A 21564-nucleotide genomic window follows, 5' to 3' on the forward strand; every position below is an offset into this window, starting at 1 on the left:
GGAAAGCTCCCACCAGACAAGTTCAGCTACCTAGAAGTCTGTAGGTAGACAGGCTTCAGCCTAAATTTTTCCTTTTATGTTTTCTTACTTGGTTTCACAACGCTTTTTTTGTAACTAGAAGAGAAACATTAATCCAGCCCCCATTTCCAATCAATCATTTGTTCCTTACTGTGACCTAAATTTGTTTCTCCTCTTGCAGCTTCAAAAAGGAAATACTCACTCTCTTTTTCAAAAAAGGCAGTTTCACATTGGCTGAAGCTGGACATAAAGCAGCATCGCAGAGAAATTTCAGTGACATCTTGTAAAGAGACTTGGAGCCGGTGAGGTCCGGTCAGAGACAAAGCTCCTGTCTCTGGTTTCCAGCCATTGCTCTTAGGGGACATGAGATGTGACTGCAAATGGCACTAGAATGCAGATGCCTGGGCTGCACAATGTCCACATTCAACCCCTAGTTTTGGACACTTGTCAACAGGAGGGAATAGAAAAGCAGAAAAAAAATATTTTGGCAGAAGCTTACTGGTGCCAGAAAGAGTGCTTCTGCTACTCTCAAGCAAGTAGCTTGAGAGTAACATGCTGGTATTTTGTTTTTTTCCTTCTAAAGGAACAGTTCTGAAGTCAGAATGATTCTTCTGTATAATGCTGTAAGCTGGGAAACACACCTTGATGCAAGACAATCTTTTCCCAATATTTAACCATGATTATATAAGATCCAGTGTCTCTACAACAGGTTCAGGTCCTCTGCCAGGAGAGTCTGTCAGGATTCAGCAGGGTCACCCTGTGTTGTTTCCTATCCAGGCAGAAATCAAAAATGTACATCTCTGTCATCACAGACTGGACCAGATCTCTGCAGGCATTCATATTCTTATTTAATTGAGCAAATAAATATTATTTGAGAAGTTTTCCATCTTTATTCAAATAGCAAAGATACAAAACACAGCTGTGTCCAAGAATACATGATTGCAGCTATTAAAGCCAAAGCTGGAGGACGAATATTAGGATTTTTCACATTCCTATTAACTTTCTGCTGGTAAATGATGCCTGCATACAAACCCATTTTTACCCCCTTCCACTTTTGTTGTTGCATGTCTACTACATTTGGATCAATATTTGGCAGGCCTTCCATGAAACAGCTGCTGAGATAAATACAAAATTAATCACGGCTTTGGTTTTGTTGATGCTGGGCTACATTTAAAGATTTGTTACTACAACAAAGAAATATTCAGAAAGTAAGTACCACTCAGCTCTCTCTTGAGCCTTTTGAAGTCTTATATTTGGGTTATCAGAAACAAAACAAAAAATGATTTACTAAATGAAAATGATATGTTATCTGCTGGAAAAAAATATCATAGTTGCACTGAAAGATAAATACACTATTTTTTAAAAGGTTTGGGCAAACAGATCTATTGAAGAATATATTTGGAGATTCAAATTCATTGGAGTCCTGGTGAGAAATAAATATGTGGTTATGCTTGGTGCAGCCAAATGAGTCAGATTTAATTTAAAAAACAAAGAACAAAAAACAAACCAACAACTTTATGCCGGTATTTTAAGTACTTTCATAGTTAAGGTAAGGAGACCATAAAGTCCACTTCATGCACAGTCACTATAACATTTAGTGTACAACACTGCCAGATTTTTATATAAGGTAAAGTACACTCGAACTGGGTGATGAATACTCAGGGCTCTTTGACTTAAGTTCCTGATTTATCATTTCAAGACATCAGTTTCTTAAAAAGTAAGTTAACGGAGAGCAGCAGCAGCTCCAGGAATTTGTCACCACAGTAAAACATAGTTACCCCAGAATGGAAAGTATCCAGATTGTAAATACATACATTTCATTGAAACACGTGGAAGGCAGAGTTACCCACAGTGGAAAGACCTCTTATAGTACAAACAAGCCTGCAAGCATGTTTGATTCATGTGTATTATGTTCAAAGAATGATTAATGTAGATTTAGGCAACAGACAGCAGCACCTGGTGAAATCCAATATATGTCCATAGACAGACACCGTGCCAAGTTCTGTACTGAAGTCAGCAGGTATAAGCACTCTGGGAATAACATACTTGATCCAGGGCTCAATTGAGCTCACAGATGAGAATAGGAAAAAATGCTCTTCAAAGATACTAAAATCACTGTCTCTAAGTAGTATTGACATTTTGTGCAGTAAAGCACTCATCAGACACCGTGTGCTGCTCCTGGCACTACAGGAGAGCAATGTACATCCATGTAGTGAAGAGCTGTGACTGAAGTAAGGAATGAGGGTGAAGTGAGAAAATACACTTTGATCCAAAATAAGATGTTTCATTAAGGTTGTACGTTCTCATGAAAGTGTGCTTAAAATGTATAACAGGGTTTTATATTCTGTTTGGGCCTTTTCAGGTGAAACGTCTTATTTTTCTTTTTGTTCCACAGCTTCCAAACAGACCATAGATAGAAAAAAAGCAGAATTTCCTCAAAAAAAAAAAAAAAAAAATCTTTGTCAATCAAATATTTTGGAGGTGTTTTTTGTTGAGAAATTGAAAATGCCTTGAGATTTTTTTTTCTCTTTTAAAACCTGCAGTTCCAAAGAGCAGACAGATTCTTCTAGAAGTAAGTATCTAGCTTCTACCTATTTGCAGAGTTCAGCCCACGAATTGCCTAACAGAAATGATACAGCCATTGTTTGAGGGTTACAGGATTTTGGCCAGAGTCCATGTACTTGTTTTATTTAAGGGCACATGCTGAATTCAGGTGCATCCCTTAGGAGGAAAGGTTGAGTGGTAGAACCCACAAACTTTGTGGTCCCTGCAATGAGTCTGCTTTGCCAGTACAGTACCTGAGAATTTGAGGTCTTTCTGGAAACGTATGGTTAAAAGTTGATGTCTCCATTTTCCCCAGGTTGCACAATGGGGAGTTGCCATGACCAATAAATCTAGTGGCACTCATTTCTTTTGAGCTCCACCCGCATACGAACAAAGCAAATCTTTGTAGTCACGGTGATTTATACCAAAATAGTTCACTTATCAGATAGATACTTCCTGCTGTGCCAGACTGGGTGAGGATTGGGTGCGTGGGGTATTACATGTAGAAGGGTTTGCTTTGAGGCTGCAGAATCAACCTGTGTGAAAAGCTATGCTTGTAAAATCAAAATGTGTGCACTCCTCTACACAGCAGACTTTACACATTCTTTCCAATAACAACTACAATGGCACAGAGAATAAAAAGTCAATTTTGCAGAGCTCTCAAGAGACAGTGGATACTTATATGTTATTTACAGCGCAACTTCAAACCATCTAGGTTAGGTCTGATTTTTTCTGAGTTTCTTAGCAAGAAGGACTAAGCCTTGCTAATGAAGCTACTTGACATGAGGCATCATTTATTACTTGAGTGGTGACATAAATAGATCGAAATGATGCTAACTGAGCACAAACAAATTGATAGCTCAGTACTTCAAAAGGAGTAGGACACCCAAAAGACACTGTTGGCCCCCACAGTGTGAAAGCTGCATCCAAAAATCTTCTGGAAAGTGCAGAAGAATCCAGCAGCTGAATAACAAAGCCAAAAATTAGCAGTGTGTCTTGGCTATGTGTCTTACAGGCCTCACCTGAATTTCTGAGCTAACAGTTTGTCATCTTCCCAAGAGCACATGAGGTATTTTTTTCATTTATCAGGCCTCAGACTGTAGGATGCCGTGTGCCATAGATGCCTGTGTGCTTTCCCCAAAATTTTACAGTCTATTGTGATAAGGCACTTTCTCATCCTGATGGGAACTCCCACGTTGACGTCACAGCAGCATAGTTTCAAGGCTGTTCCATGCAGCCCTCTATGAAAATGCTCCTTATTATCCTGAATTTCCACCATAACCCTTAATAATTTCTGTTCTCCACCAACACCTCTTCCTATCAGTCACCCCTAGTTGGAAAAACCCCTGAACAACTGTTTTATCAACTAAAGTAGGTTCAGATAAACGCTCTGAAAAGTAATTGCTCCATTTTAGCTGCATGCCCACTATTAAGCTATATTGCTTCTCGGTCAAAAGCAGAATAAAAATCCACAGGCAAATCCATCAAGTGCCACATGTAAATGTGCATCATCCTACTCATGTCAGAAACTGCATACACCATGTGGTGACTTTCCTGCTGCCAGACCTGAAAATTATATTGACAAAGTAATGTATGCCAGGTTAGGAATGATGGGAGTCTACTAGTCAGAAAACTCTTTACTGTAGATATCAGCCCATGACAATAAACATTGCAGAGTAGATTCACGGAGCACTGCACCTGCAGATATTTGTCCTAGTATCGACTGGCTTGCTTGGTCTGGAAGAGATGCATCAAAGGTTTGTCACAAGCCACCTTTCCCCACCAGCCTAATGGTTTCCCTATCTGTACGTTAAGCCAATGCAATATAACACTGTGTGTAAGAATGGGCATAAAATAGCAGGTTTCTGTAGCAAGATGCACAGCCATTGTCACGGCCTCGGGGTAACAAATGTTAAGAAAGAGCAGAAAGCATTTCACAGCCACTCCACAAGACTGTAGCTGATTCTCACAAGGGACACAACACCCACTACAAGAAAAGCCTGCCTAGTGTAACTCTAACACATTAAGAAAAGACAAAGAACTGCAGGTAGCTTCCTTACAGTTATCACTTCACTGTTCATTCCTTTTTAATATCCAGCTAGAGCACTGCAGTCCTGGACAAGGGTCCTAGTTTGGGGTTGACTGCCACCCGCTAGTGTCTCTATGTTGTAGCTCAACTCTGCCTTAGCTTTTTCAGCTGTAAAATGTTTCTTACAATATTTTTTCCTTACTGAGAAAAATGAATTATCCTGTTGAATAATATTTATGATATTTTCAGGCACAGATAGGATAAATAATTGCAGGAGAATTATAAGCTGAAAATAGTCAGGGCTGCTTCATGGTTAATTCACAGAAGCTTCAGAGCACTTAATAATCTAAGCATGTGCTGATTTGTCCATGCTGGGCTATATTCTCCATTACATGTGTGCTGATTTTACAGGGGGGCATTTATTACTTTATACATACGCTTATCTAATTGCACTGAATACACATGCTTTATTAAACTCATAAATGAGCACGTTTATGAGTCTATGTGAAAGTAGAGCCTTCATATTTTATTTATAAAGTGAGACAATAGAACTGCATTGACATAGAACATCCATTTAATTCAGAGGATTTAGGGTTGTCCCACAGATTTTGCTATTTTTGCCAGAATCAAAGCTTTTGGTTTTTTAATTAGATTTCCAGCCCATCTGCTTGCAAAGATAGCCTTGACAATATAAACCAATGCACATTTGTCTTGCTGAGTCTGCAGCCAGTGGAAAGAAACAATGAGCCTAGAACAGTGAACTTGTCCCCTCTATCTTACTGGGGTATTAAATAAAAAGCCAGTTCTGACTGCCTAAATATCAGGATTTTTAACTATTTCCTTGCTGTTCATTTTGCCACCTAGCCTGTGGATAAAATATTTGTCAAAGCCTTAAATTATTCACAAAACCTCGCATCCATTTTGATGACTCTACTGTACAACTCAGGCTGTCAGTCAGGACAAGAGAGGTACCTGACCAAATCTATAAGATTTCAATTATAATAACGTATTTTTTATCTTTTGTTAATGTGTGGGTTAAAAGCACTGATCACAGCATAATCAGACAACTTGTACTAGAAGCCTAGAGTGGGGAAGTTTGCAAACTCACAATTATTTTGGATTTGATACAGAACTCACAGGAGCAATAGCCTAATAAATAGTTTTAAATGCTGTATGTTATAACTAAGGAAAACAGATTAAAAGATGTCTGTTGCTATGGCATGCTTTACAAACAGTATACAAAACAAAGCTCACACAGACTCAGACTTTTTCCTACCATTTGAAGGTAATAAGAATATTACACTGGGAGCCTAAAAGAATGACACTGCCAACTCAAAGCACATTAAAATCACCCACAAAGTTCACAACTCTTAAAATAACTGACTATTCCAACGTTTTCTGTAATTACAGATTCTTAACTTACTGTTGCAGTGCTCCTGATGCTATCTTAAAATCACTGATGATGTGTTTTTGTCAGTCAAGCAAGTTTACATTGGCTACTGATGTCAGAAAATAAAGAGGTGAGATTGATACGGAGTTTCCGACAGTGGGTGCTGCCTGTGCTACCATACTGTGAGGATGCTACATGGATGCAGCCATATCCTGGTGCTCTGTTTTTAAAGGACGTCAACACACAGTGACTGTGTTTCTTTAATCTTACGGACTGCCTGATAAAAATATCTTCCATCTGGTTCCTGTTTTTATAGCTGTTCCTCACAATATAAGGAGCTTGATTAAGCAATTATGATGGTGCATGAAGCACATGCTTATACTTGTTGGATGCAGATAGAGATACGTGTACACTTGACTGATTTGCTGGAGGAGGATCGCAATCCTTAAACAAGAACTAGGAAAGGACGTGTGAAGCAGCAGCCTGCAGGCCAGGCAGGCCTTTTCCTGCTCCAGTTGACCTCTTGCATCTCTTTCCAAGGTTACTGTAGTGAATTAAGACGTTGATATCTGCCTTTCATTTGTGAGTAACAGCAGATACAGTGAATGCACATTTCCACCTTAATGATTTCCTTCTTAAGTCCCTGATGATTTACATAATGCATAAATCTCTTTGTTCTGTAATAAGATGTTCTTTGAAGTCAGAGAATTATGGAAAAGTCTTATGGAAAAGTGAATAGATCCATAGACAGAGTAGTATTCTGATGTAGTTTTCTGTTTTGAGATAAATTTCTTGATTGAGTCTGTTTGCAGAACAGATGTGTATTGCCAGTACATTCAGTCATCTGTAGCCTGGAAGAACCCACAGATGACACCCTACCATTTTCACAGAAGGCATCTATAAGTTAGGAAGAACTAACAGCTTGACAAATCAATTCAGATCACTGATAAAATGACCAGATAGATATATTCGTTTCCAATTACTTTAACTACACCAAAAACATCCTGTTATTTCATACTTTGCTCTTCACTCTACCCCATTTAACTAATACAGTTTATCATCAGCTTTGTTAGAACTTGAACAACATTTGTACCTCCCTGATATAAAACATAATTTGCCCCATCCACTAATTTTCAGACTAGAAGAACAAACCTACTTTATAACAGTACTGCCATAACCGGTTACACCATCTTTCGTCCTGAAAGATCTTAAAGAGTTTTGCCATGGTTAATTAGATGTTAAATGAACCAGTTTCTAATATGATGCTTTAAAATATTTCACACAACAACAAAAGCAGAAGGAACTGCTTTTTTATGCTGGACTTAGACAAAGAACAAAAAACACCGCAAAATATCTTTGACAATTTCCTTTGAAATGGAACTTAATTCCTGGCCAGGAAAATGAGAAAAAGAAGAAAAAAAGCAAGGACTATTGTGCCAAAAAAATGTTCACAGGTGAGGGAATTAGACATTTAACAGAATCTCTAATTACACATCTGATTTTTGGCATTTTTTCATGGCAGCATGAACATAGTTGAAGATCTTTTGTGCATGTATGTCTTCTCACAAAAAAAAAAAAAAAAAAAAAACCCAGCAAAAATGTGTTTTCATTTGTAAAACCAATTGTAAGTCAATTACATCTTAGTGGGCAAAGTGAGCACTATACTGTCAGCATGGACTTCATCTTCTGGAAACCTTGGCTTGACACCAATTTTATAAGTACAAGAATGGAGATGAAGACAACTTTGCACCAGTAATGCATCGGATGCATTTATCTGATTTATATTGCTCCACTTTCTATACCTTAGTGAAGCATGCCTTCTTTAATTTGCCAGTGCCAGGGTAATACAGAAAGACGCATTTTAAAAAGAGAAAAATTGGCATTGCATTCACTAATAAAAGCATTTCCAGGCCTGCTGTCAAAGTTTGAGCAGGTACATCTCCAAGTGGCCTCTTTCTGAAGGGTACTGAGTTGATTTTACCTAATGAAAATGCATGCCTAACTCTTATAATTGATAGCGCCCAACAAGTCATCAGAAAAGTGTTACCAATACTAATATAACACAGATGCAATTTAACAGTCCATAAAACTACAGAGATGAAGCTTTCTATAGAATTCATTCCTAAATGAAAACCCCAGGAAACGTTTTCAGCTGATCCTATTTTCCTGTCACCTACCATACACCATCTGACACCGCAAAATGGCTGGGGAGACTGTTCTGGAACTTAAGAAGAAACTGAGATTTCCAGTAAGCCTGGTAAGTGTGAGGTGATATAGCAACTGGGGTCTGCCCTGAGAAGAAAGCAACCCTAAGGAAAGAGCATGTACTGCCAGTGTATTTGATTCCTAGTCTAACAGTTCATTAACAAAGTAGAACTTCCAGACATTCGTCCTATGGGTAAAGTTGTTCATTACTTTCCTACATACCTGCTCTTTAATTGGATGTTGGAAGGGACATGCAGCTCCTTTCCACAAGTCTCTAGTGGGAAGCAAAATCTAAACTAATCTGTGATCCCAGAGATGTTTGCTTCTCCAGATGCAGTTTCTGAACTAAATTACAAACGTTGTAAAAACAGGAAAAAGGAGAAATAAGGAGACATAACCACAAAATTGGATGTGATTAATCACTTCTGGAAGAAGTCAATTGTGTCTTGACAATGGAGTTAAAAAGAAGTCTTCAAGCAAAAGTACATACTGTGCATTTGATTAAAACTTAGACTAACAGATCATTAACAAGGCAGCATTTCCAGCCATTCTTTCTATACTGAAGATCATCTATTAGCTTATCAGGTACTTGCTTTTCATTTAGATTTTGTTTTGGAATTACCGTTCTTCTCCTGGACTCACTAAATGGCAAAATGGTACATTTATAATGAGGAGCTTTTATCAAGTGCTTTTTCTAAGGTCAGATGACATGGTATATGGCCAGTTTCTTATGCAGTGCTCCCAGTGTAGCAATGGGAATGGCAGCTTTAAAGAGCTATCCCCAGAATGAGAGGTCTTATCAGTGTTTACTATTACATGGATCTATATTTTAGACTAATGTAGCATAACTATGATTAAAGGAAAAATTCTGTCTTTAAGGAATGAAAATATTAGCTAATACAGTTTCTGAAACTTTGTGAAGTTCCTACTTCATGGACTGATACATTCAAGGCTATGCAGTTAAGATAAGAGAGAAGATAACTTGACCCCAGAACTAAAACTCAGCAAACTCTGGCTGTATCTTTCCCCTGAAGTTCCAGGATGGCACCTGCATTAGTGCAAATGTGACCTAAATGGATGGCCTAAATCAAACCTGAGGATTCCGTCTGATTACCTTCTACAAAAATCACAGAAGACATAAGAAGAGCTGCTGAAACACATCATCTTTAGTTGGTGGTCTATGTAGAGCTACTAAGGCTACTAAAAAGGAAATACAATTTTAGTCTCAATTTAGGACTGGCACACAGTATAAAAACAGTGGAAGGAAAAAGTGACATTGCAGAGGACTTTGATCTCTGTCAAATGCTGAATCAAATAAGACTGAGATAGAAGAAACCTATTTAATCATCATAGGTGGGGATGTTGTACATCAATCTACAGTTCATGTAAACATAGTTCAAGGAACATTTGAAAGTATGGAATGAAAAAGTCTCCATCCACTATTACCAATGATGAGATGCTGAATACCTTTTTCATGTGATATACAAAGGGTTAGTAGATGAAATATGTACAGTAAGCACACCTAGAGTTCTGTAAGGGCAAAGCCTTTTGTTCTTAGTGGGATGTGATGTTTGTCCATGGAGCTGCTTAATCACAGAATGGTTTGGGTTGGAAAGGACCTTGAAAGACTATCTAGTTCCAATACTCCTGCTGTGGGCAGGGACATCTTCTAGATTTGGTTGCTCAAAGCCCCATCCAGTCTGGCCTTAAATGGGGAGGTGGTGGCCCTGCATGTGGCAGGGGGGTTGGAGATTCATGATTCTTGAAGTACCTTCCAACCCTGGCCATTCTGTGAACACTTAAATAATATATTCAACAGCTCTTTAGTGTTCATTCTTGAGGTGAAACAAAGTATTGAAAATTATTTTTCTATGATTTTGATTTTGCCTATTATTCTTCAGGACCACAGAAGCCATGACCTTGTTTGGAAAAACATTAATAATTTGAACTGGAGTTCCAAAGTAACACAGCCTAATGTATTTATTGTCCCAGATGAGGGCTGTTCATTACAAATATTGCTCAAAAATGAATTGCTCATCTAGTCACAGGCATGCTTGCTATGTCACTGTAGGGATTACTGCTGATCAGTTGAATTTAATGCATTGAAATCAGTGGCTCTGCTCCAGGATTAGTTTGATTCAATGTATATTTTAAAATGCCATAAAATTCCCGCTAAGTGTCCCAAGAATCACCTTATTAATGCTATGCCAATATATTTTTTATTTGCATTCCTTACATGAATACATTTAATACCTCCTTGCCTCCTTGGCCTTGGTTAGGACTAGGGGAGGTAAAAAGGCTGATACTTAGTGGTCAAAGGTTTTTAATGAGTAGATCTTTCAAACTGAATTTCAAAGTAATATTTATTTGATCCCCAATGACAACATCAATAGCAGAAGCATCTGGCCATCCAGATGCTCAAATAAATAAATTAAAACTGAAGCTTACTAACCCTTTTATTAAAAGACTAAGAGATTATCTTCTTGTACTCCCATGGGAAACGGAGTGAAAGAGGAGAGCTGCATCATATTCACATCATATACACCATGAAGTAGTGCACAGAAAATGCATGTGAAAGCAGCCTAAATTTACGTAGTGATGAACTGCTGCTTCTGCTAACTTTCAGAGAGATGAACTTACTCTACACAGCCAATGCTTTGCTTCAATCTCTACTCAATGAGCTTAACATTCAACAGAAAGGATCATCCAGAGAAGATGCCTCTTGAAAATACTACACTAGCCCTATAGTAGGATCCTATTTTCCTTTGCTTGCTTTGCAGTGGGGACTTGGGGCTACGTGGAAGAGCAAGAAAGTACGAGAGGCTTCTATGAATGCAATGTAGAGGTTTCTATGAATGCAACTGCAGGAGAAGGGAAAGTTGTTCTTATGGTTTGGCTTTTTGTAGAAAAGTACCATAAAGGAACCTGCTAAAATTACATCACTGGAAAATTCTCCAGAGGCTAACGTTGGACATAAAATAAAGCCCTGTGTACACACACAGGGAAACCAATGCTTTCTTCCTAATAGTAGAAAAGTACACTGTGGTAAATATTGCAGACCAGACAATATGTGCTGAGCCAAAAGCAGGTTTGAATTACACTTCTCCACCTTTTGGGGAGCATGGGGAGAACTTTCTAGAATTATTTTTCTCACGTATGGTTTTACTCTGGATTAAAGTATTTCTCTTTTTCTTTTTCCTTTCTTTTTCTTTATTTTTCAAAGAAGCCTAGTGGCCTCACACCACATAGTTACAATTATATTTTGCTGCACACAGTGTTACAGAATCCATAGGGAGCTCCAGAGCAGTGCCAGGATCCACAAGGAAAACATTAAACTCTGCAGACTGACTTGGTTAAGACCACCTTGTGGAAAAGGAGAAGAAACCACTGATGAGATTTACAACTGCCTACCAAACTCTTGGATACTGACTCCCTTTGGAAACAGCAAAGCATTGAACATGTCAGCCTCTCAGACAAATTTTGCCAGTCTCAACCCATACTTTCCATGCTGTAAGAGCATCAGCCTGCTCAATGCCACAAGCTACCATGAACCAGTCGTTGTTCTATTTTAGTATGATCTGATTTTCTAAGACCTTTCAGGAGCAATGAAACTGCCAAGCCTTTGGTGGCAGCTTGAGCACTGACTCTCTAATGACAAATAACTTCCCTCTTCTAGAGCTCTTGGGTTCTGGAGATATCCCCTCTACCTCCATTCTCTAAGAAGGAGTGAAGTCCTAATTTGTGCCCACCTTTCCTTCTCAGTGAACACTAATTAGGTCTCCTTTCCTTGACCCAGCATTCCAATCTCATTAAGCTTGTAAGAATTTAATTTTCTTGAAACTCTTCTCTGACAGATTTGGTTTAGACAGTGACTGACAGACAGCATGTTTGCATAAGCATTGCATCACTTGGAGAGAAGACTAAAAATACATCATCAGACCTCCTCAAAAGCTGTGCATTAGGGAATCCAGGCGTCATCAGCATCCACAACACCTCCATCCATCCCGTGAGGATAAGGACAAGGCAGACTGGCTCTGCTTCTCTGTCTCCCATTTTCTGCACAGAGTTGCATCCATTCTCCATGGGACTTGGAAGAACTTTCCATTGATGTTAAAACATCTTTAACAATATTCCTGTTACAAAGCAGACTACAAAGCACAGTGGTGGTTTTCCTGCTCCTAAAGACATCCTTGAAGAGGGTGGCGTACAAGACTTCAAAATTATAATAATTTCTGAGAGTGAAAAGGATGTAGCACGTACTGCAGTTACTGATGAGGATCACAAGCACCCATGCTGGAATGAGACAAAATCGTTTTATAGTCTCTGTAAAAGCCGTAGGAAAGAGATCACCGAAAAGAAAAGTTAGGATTGGCTGAACTGCTGCATATTCTGCTGACAGCCTCACCAGGGAACCACAGGGAAGAGAACTGGTGCAGCTCTACTGCCAGCATGTTGCTCCCACAAAAGGTCTCTGTCTGCTAATTTTAGCATTTCTGAATTACTGCTCGCATTGGTGCAGAGCTGCCTACTTCATGGAGTCTCCAGGTCTCTTTGCCTGCACCTCTCTAAGTGCTACGGAGCCACAGAAGCCCTTGGGGAGTACACAACAGTGTTAAATCAGCACTAGTGTGGGGAATGGGCAGTGCAGTGAAGCGTACTGCAAGTATCCCAAACTGCTTGTCAGCTGTTGAAGAAGAAGATGGAGAAAATTATGCTCTACCTAAAATTACAATGGGCTGTGGTGGCCACCAGCTTCCTCAGCAGTGAATTATATGCCATCTTACAAGGGGTTTTCTCGCTTGTCTTCATCACCTCTGCTCCCTCCTCTAGGCAGCAAACGCCAATATGATCAACATGCAAAAGCCATTTAGCAAAGAGAAACAATGCTGATCTAATCCCCAGATCGAGGGCTTGGATGGAGCTCAAAAAGCAGAGCAAGGCAGCACAGCTCTACGTGAGGCAGCTCAGGGCTGAGGTTGGGCTGAGACCCTGCTGGCGTCACTGGGTTGCAGTGGCTCCAGACTCTGGGGCTGGAAGCACCTTAGGGTGCACAGGTAGGGCAGCACCTGCCACAGACAGAGCAGTGAAAAGCTTTGTCTGCACCTGGTTTGGGTTCAGACAGTTCAAAGGAAATGCACTGCTTCAAATGTGCTCTCATTCATGGGGTTGTACATGCTAAAGGGCCTTTTCTGAGAAAGTGAAGTCAGGTGTGGTGATGCTGTGGAGCTGCAGCCCATGGGCTTCCCATTTCTTGCTCAATGATCATGGGAAGACGGGGACAGAGAAGAAGGGCTTGCTGCTGTCCTGGCTGCTTTGAATGTTTGATTATGCTGCTTGCAGGGAGAGCCAGACCAGTAGCACCAAAAAGCACTGGACACAAACAGGCTAAAGATGCTTCCTTTGCCATTTAGGAGGAGCACAAAGTAAAACAGCAACCTTTTATTTCATGGGATTTGCTCCCCTTGGAGCCTGATCTGCTGAGTCGGCTGAGAAAGGCATGACTGAGCTCCCACTGAGCTGGAAAAGCAGCACAGCACCAGGAAAAGGAGTTTCTCTTCCAGACTCGTGCATTTGCTTTGTGTGATAAACATAGCCAGCAGGGCTAACCTCTGCAATCCAAAATCTTCAAATCAGCAAGCTGCTAAAGAATCTTTATGTTGGAGATATCAGACAAACCAGAAAGAACCCAATGTGGAATCTCAGCAGGTGCCTACATGGTAAGAGAGAAGTGGACACCCCCCTCCCTGCTGTAAAAAAGAACAATTGCCTTGGAAATAAATCAGAGACAATAAATGACAATGATATTATCTGTTTTCAATTGGAGGTTCATAGTAAAATATTAAGCAGATGATGAAAACACAATGGCAAGTTGAAATCCTACTTTCTCTGTATGTGGTAATAAATAATTTCAATTATTTACTGAAATACAATTAATAAAAAATAAAATGGGGCTAGCTACTATATACAAATACAGAAATGTTGGAGACTTTAGTATGAAAAAATTATAGGCTTTAAGATCTTCAAAATTTGTAGAGTATTTTCTATGTTCATTAAGGTGTTTGGTTTGTTTTGTTTTTTACCAATAAAAGATCCAGTCTTGAAATAGCATTGACTTATTTTTTAAAAATTTTCAGTCTCTGAATTTATGTTCTGAAACGATGCAATAGAATCTCCATGGGTTTGTCTCAATATTGACATTATGTTACTCTTATTAGCCTTTATTTCACAAGATATTTCCATCAGAAGGATAAGAGACACTTCTGCTAGACCAAACGGAATGTATTGGATGATCTCTGGTACAAGCGATAAGCAGAGCTCAGCTTGTCCTGCCTTTCATTAATCTTCAGAAGAAAAATGCTATGTGAGCTGTGCAATTCACAGTACATTACCTACAAAGCTCAGCATCATGCTATTTGAGTTGTTCATCAGAAAACCAGTCTGAAAACACTTGTACAGCTATCCAGCTGGAAGGCAGAGCTATTCTCAGCAGCAAACAGAGCTAGAGCTACTCTGAGAGTGGTCGTATCTCCCACAAAAGGCAGAGTTAATAGAAGACATTTGCTTGAGATTCAGAGCTTTGCAGGATCAGTCCTTATGCTATCCAGAAACCAGCAGCAGGAAATGAAGGCAGGAAATAACCTGGAAATTGATATGGAAAGTCCCCATTTACCCTAGGTTTGGACAAAACACTGTCAGAAGAGAGCTTGAGAGTCTATTATCCCTCTGCTGAAAAACAGGAGTGACAATACTTGGATCATTCCCCATACCCCTTCCAACAGGGGCTCCAGAGCTGGAGATGCTACAGGAACATGCTGCATGCTTCATTTCTTCTATCTGTGATTTTAACTCATTTATTTTTGCCCCATTCACTCAGTTTTGCATGTTGGATTATTATCACATAACTCTCTCCCTCTTTTCAAGTTGATTGATGCTGTTGTTGCTCTCTCCGCATTTCTAGAAAGTCCACATTTTCTGCTAGCTTTTGGTTACAGGCTGGAACTGTAGAGACTTACTACAGAATATTGACATCAATTACATCGTCCAGATATCTAGGAATAAAATGTCACATGCAGTTCTCATCAGGTCATTAGCACAGCTGGTAAGAGATCAGAGAACCACTTTGGAGAACTGACTTACAACCAGAGGCAAAGATGTAACTTGGCGCTGAATGCGTAACCTGGTCATTATGTGGTCAGTAAGTGGCTTTGGGTACAAAACAGTGATACAGTCAGAGGCCCTTTCAAAGGGATGAGGCTGCTGTCACTTCCACAGAAGCTTTCCAGTCCCTAGCAGATGGTGATATGTAGCAGCATCACATACCTATGCCATGTACAATGGAAACTGGATTTGAATTGGCTATCAAGTGATGAAGGGCTTTAAAATCCACTAGCATTCAAGTCAGCTATATACTTCTAATAAGCTTCTTTCTCCAAAATGCTTACCTTTTTTAAAAAAAATCAATTTATGTCTGAAGCAAATATTAAACCTCCATTAGCCTGATTAGCTTCAGTTCATTTGTTAATGTGGTATTTTGATGCAACTGTACAGTGGAATAATTATCTCACACTTGTCACCAGATATTTAGTTACCCAAATTATTATGAGGTCCTTGTTATTATTTTTAAAATACATGAATATGTTTGTAGGTCCACAACAGCTTCCAGCAAAACCAATCCTCAAAAGCTTCTTTTGTGCTAGGATCACGTCAGTGAAAGTAGAGCTGCAGGGTTTAATTCCTATCAATGAGCAAAATGAGTTTCACACTACTGGCCAGAGGAGCTAATACACACAGTACCACAGGTGATCAGAGAAGAGCTTAAAGTAAATCCAAGAGCGTTGAGTATTGCCACATTTTGCCAACCCATGTTATTCTTTCAATTTTAAAAAGCCCCAATCATTAAACTCATTTTTAGCAGCGCTTCTGTTGTTCTACTGATCCTAGCACCTTTAATCTGGCTCAGGCAGCTCTGAGAAGCTGCTCAAATATGTGGGGCTGCCTCTTAGAAACACTTTGCTACCATTACGAGTCCTGGATGTCCCCCAGAACTGGGAAATGTTTGAGCTGCTTTTAAACAGAGGACAAATAAAAGTGGATATCTCTAAAACAGGCCTCTGAAGCATCTTGGGTTTCCCCCTCTGCAGAGGGCTCAAAAGACTGCTTATCTTGGCTCTGAAACAGATTGATGTGTTCAGCCGGAAGATTCACTGTAGCTGACAAAGAACATTTCCTTCATCATATTGCTTTGCCACGCAGAGAGATAACTCAAGCTAATAATATTCTGTCTCTTTGTTATCCTCCTATAGCCTGTGCATAACTTAATTCTTAATTCCAAAGGGCTCACAGCAGGGACTGGCCTGGTGCTAGTTGCATTTACACACATATAAATCAAAACTCGCTCTACAGGAATAGATGGTTCTACATCGGTCTTAAGACATAAAATCCTCAGCAAGGCCAGAAAATTCCCCCTTACTGAACCAGCTCAGCTCCCCTAATTATAAACATGATGTTATCCTAGATTCAGATAAGCCCTCCAAATTTCTAAACATTGCATCCCATTTAAATTTGCATGTAAATGGGAGCTGTCCTGATTCGCAAGATATACAACTTTGCTTATCTAGAAAGCATTTGTGAAAACATGAAACAAGCTAAAAACAGCAGAACAGTAGGAACCTGCCATCCACGGCAATTATCTTCACTTCTAATGAAAAGCATTTTAGTCTCTTAGTAACTAATTGTACTGCAGCAGTTTGGAGAAAAGGACCTTCCAGTATGCCTACAAGAATCAGTACAAGAATCAGTGTACAGCTGCTAACCAGCCAGCCCTTCATCTCCCCCTCTTCGTACCCAGGAGCACCAGATCAGGATCAGAAGTTCCTAGACATGAAGCCTTACCCCCACACAGCAGACCTCAGCTGGGTGAGAAACCCCACTGACTTCGGGCACTCGCCTGACCGCTGCTCCGAGCGCAATGAAAGCACTCACTATTCTGCTCTAACTCAAACACACATTGCTGCTTTCAGAAAACCCACATTATTATTCTGTTTCTGAAGAAGGAATTATGGAAAGCTGAATCAGAAACTTTGAGAGCTGCTAGCGAGACTCAGGTTTTACTTACCCTAATCTATCATCATGTTTCATCACCAATCTCATGCCTCTGCCCAGCGCCCAGCAATATGCACCTCTGCCCCTCCATTAAGATATAAAACCAGGGTTAAGTGACAGATAGTATCAATGTGGAGAGCAATCTGTCTCACTCAAAAACCACCGCAGTGGGAATAAAGAAAGGGTTATTATACAGGTGTCAATAAGATAAATTACAGCCCCTCTTTTTTTTTTCATTTCCTGAAAGAGAATTTCTATTTTTCCACCTATCAGAGAATTTCTCCCCCTTTCAGCACTTTAAACATCAGAGTAGTTTCTCCCGACATCATACCCAGAGGCTCAGCTAATGGAACTGCTAGTTCTGGTGGATGACGGATGCAGCTATTCATCACAGCAGTCATCTTGGAATAGATAGGACCTGGGAGCCAGCGATATGAATTCAGGCTGTTCCTTGCATTTATTTTTTTCCAAAAAGTAAATAAGTTTGAAAGCTCTGCTGGTTGCCCTTGCTACAATGAGCAAAACGTTTAGGGAAAAATGAGTTTTCAGTGTTTCTACACAGTGCCCAGGTTACATAGTGCCATGTGCCAAAACCTTGAAGGTTATGATCATTTTTTCTTCCCACCACAGTAAGTTCAGCTGCAGCACCATGAATAACAGGACCAGAATGAACCTAAAGAAGTCACCTGCTGGTTCATCCCTTCTTCCTAACATTTATGCCCATGCCAAATGTTTGCATATGGAGTTGAGGAGGTTTTTAAGAAGAGGTGAGATGGCTTACTGTAGTTCTTAACAGTAAGGCAAGTAAAGGCAGCAAAAGGTACCTCTTCAGTTGTGTGAACAGGGAACAGAATGGATGCATCTTTCTGTTACTACCACCTCCATGAAAGAAGAGCAATTAACAGAGAAGTTTGACATGGTAGGAGATCATTTTAACTATGCAATTGCTCACAACACCCATCTCTGAGGGAAAACAGACAACTTCATATCTTTCTACCTGCAGCCATGCAAAGGATGGTAAGATGCAGTTTCATTACTGGAGCAGCTGGAGGGGCACTGCCAAACCCTGGGACACACAGTCAGGGAGTAACCTACTGCTCTCCCAACCTCACAGCATGTCTGTAATCTCCTTACAATATGGTTGCAAATAGAGATACCCAGAGGAAAAGAGAAGAAACAGAAAAAATTAGAAAGAAAAATCAAATCAGTAAAAGCTTGATGAGCAAAAGTCCAATGCAGCAAGAAATGCACTGCCCATGGCCATGTGAAGTCCTGTCAGCAGGAGATGATACTGGCAGAGTTGGTAGATGTGCCTTCTTTTGCCCCTAAGTCTTTGCTGCCCATTGCAAGCCCTCATTTCTCTTCTGTAACAAATGCAGAATTTTCTCTGCACATCAAGTGTTTAAGGAACTGAGTGCACTTCTTAGTCACTTACCTCTTGATATCCAGATACAATCAGCCCCTCCCATTTCAGAGGGTGACTTTTCACTTTTTGCCATAACGTAAACATTACTGAATGGGCTGTATCCCCGAATGAAAAAGGAAGCATTCCTGAAGATGCATCATTGCAAATCTGAAGAGCCCTTCTCAGCTCCACTCACCTGGGGTACCCCTCACCTACTGTGATGATTACTGGGTGAGGATAGTGGACAGGCTTGAAAATAGGGAAAGGATTTTGGACTGTACACAGCCTTGTACTCTCTGAGGCATTAAACATTGGCTCAGAAACACCTACCAGGGCACTGAGCCCTACAAACTGTCTCCTAAAGCATGCAAAGATAAATATGCACTGGCAATAGAACTGTTTTCCAGCATCCCTGGGAAAGAGATGGAGACCTGTTGAAGAGCCATGGGCACTAACATAGAGAAAGGCACTTTCTAGCAGAGCTGGCCTGCATGCAGAGCCATCTGAAGCAATTCTCTTTGCAAACTGCCCCTTCAGTCCACCCACTTTCCTTCTCAAGCTTGGAGAAAACTCAGGAAAGTGTCAGAGCCTCCAAGCACTCCTCCCTTTCCCATCCTCCAGGAGCTGCACAGAAACATTGGAAATGAGAGTGTCTCCTCACTGCTGCTGTGAGCTGGCTTTCTGAGCCTGAAGGCCAGGTTTGGGAGCACTGCCTCTGCTTTCGGGGACTTTGCACCACTGCTTGCACGATAAAATCCACTAGAGCAAATGCAGGAGGAGGAAGGAGCACTCTGTCCCAAGAACTGAAGGTACTAAAGGTTAATACTTGGAAATCAGCAACTGCCAAGAACAAGTTCCCCACCCATCCATCCACACTGAGCTTTGAAGTGTTTTCTTTCTAGCTTTACCTTGGCACGCTGGCCAAATAAGTCACAAGTTTCCGAAGGTCTTCCTGTCTTATTCTGTCATGATTGCTGCGGGCTGGGAAGGTCAAGACAGGACCACCTCGTTTATCACGGCCACCTGTGGAAAATAAAGGGTTGTTAGAAAATCAGGCAGGAAGCACACGTCAAAAAAACTATGTGCACTGAATTGATAAACATAAATTAAGGCACATTCAAGAGCCTGTGCACTCTTTGTAGCTTTCAGGCTTGCCTAATTGAGGAAGACATGCTTGCATTTGCTGGAGCTCCAAAGGAAAGGGAAAAAGAAAAAAAAACAACAACAAAGAAAATTATTACTAGCATTTCTTCTGCCTTTCGCCTAATCCCATCAATCCAATCCAATGCTTCTCCAGGCAGGCAGTGCTACAAAATGCTCCTGTGTGGCTAGTTTGAGGCTGGCCAACAGCAAGACAGTGAAAGTAGTTAAGTATTTCTCACTGTTACCCATGGGTGGCATCTGTCATTGGCAGGCGTTTTGTAAAGTTCCACCAGTTGGATGCAGCATACTCCAGTCATGTTTATGCAGTCAGACATGCTAATCTATCTGGCAATTCATTAGAAACTGAAGTTCTGATTAGAAGCTCATGCCTACTGTGCTTTCCATTTAGAATGTTGGCAATTTGAATTATGTTTTTTATTTTTCCCCTGTGACTTTCCTATCTTAAAATCCACTCCTTCAAAACAGTGTCTGACACTTAATGTTGTACAGAAATTCTTAGAACAGCCACAAAGAGTGGCTTTACCCTGAAATATACAATCAGAAACATAGGGGTGAATACAACCTATTTTATAGCACCTTGTTTTATTCTCTGCAGTGAATAAAGTTAAATAAGCTTGAAATTGAAATTTGGTTCCTCATTCAGTGTTTAGTTATTCCTTCATGTATTATCATACGATTTTTTCAGGAACTGTGTGCTGTCAGATGTGTGTTAGCATCGTTTTCTAGGAAAAAAAAGTCATAGCAAAATTACAGTTCAGAAAGCTGGCACAGAACTTCTAGAACCCTGCAAACAAGCTGTAAAAATGCAGATCAATTTGCACTTTTCAACTGAAAGTTAAATCTCTTTAAGGGAAATAGCACTTCTGAGAAAGGGAAATCACATGCTTCCTCTGAAACAAATTATCTGGCCAAAAAGAAGGAAAAGCTCTGCAAGGACTCGTGCATGTTGTGTTCCCTCTTATAGGACACAGGACTCACGCACTCCTTGGGGCTGTGGCTGCTGGAGGGCTCCTAAGCACCACGATTTGGTAGGAAGAGCCCTAGGAAGCTTTGCTGTCAGAGTAGGATTGGAAAGAAAGAAAGAAAACATGCCTTGGAAAAACACTAGCTCATCATAGGATGAAGAATTGCTCTGATGAGAATTTAGATTAGAGCCAGAGGTGCCTCACACTGCAGGATCTCCTGGAGGTGGACATCAAACTGATGAGATATGTGAACATACCTCGAGGCACAGTTTTTCTACCTGATTACAAGGCAGAGGTTACTTGTAGATGCAGTTCCCAGCTCACAGCACAGCACCATCCATTTTACTCTGAGATTGTCTATTCTGTTGATGCCATGATAGGTACAAGCTCACCTCAAAGGTGAGCAAAATGTGTCTCTCTATATGACCCAAGTCACACAGAAGCATATATATGTATATTTTGAGTTCCCATGCAGCCAGGGGTACGTATGGAGTACAAAACCTGTCCTGTCTAAACTCTGCTAACAGTATGTGCCCAATGTTTGCCTTTGGCTCACAAAGGGCAGTGTCCTGGTTCTCTGAATGACTCCTGAAAGGCCTCTTGCTCCTTCCACTCCTGCCCAAATAGGGCTCTTGCTCTCAAAGTCCCAGTGCCTCTGCTGAAATGAGCACACTCATTCAGGGCTAGAAGGATGCAGGGAATTCAATCTCATCCTGGCTGTCCCATCCCTCTGCCAGAGAGA

At 40.4% G+C, this 21564-nt stretch overlaps 1 protein-coding gene across 4 annotated transcripts in view; it reads right to left on the reverse strand.

Moving 5' to 3' along the window:
• KALRN (kalirin RhoGEF kinase) overlaps window positions 1-21564 on the reverse strand; it is a 449507-nt gene that overhangs the window by 269550 nt on the left and 158393 nt on the right. For all 4 annotated transcript variants that reach the window (XM_048953841.1, XM_048953835.1, XM_048953838.1 and 1 more), the window contains exon 3: window positions 19602-19716. In XM_048953841.1, coding sequence (XP_048809798.1) covers window positions 19602-19716 — 115 coding nt within the window. The remainder of the gene's footprint in view (window positions 1-19601; window positions 19717-21564) is intronic.

Source organism: Lagopus muta, chromosome 8 (genome assembly GCF_023343835.1).
Source record: "Lagopus muta isolate bLagMut1 chromosome 8, bLagMut1 primary, whole genome shotgun sequence".
Taxonomy (NCBI): domain Eukaryota; kingdom Metazoa; phylum Chordata; class Aves; order Galliformes; family Phasianidae; genus Lagopus; species Lagopus muta.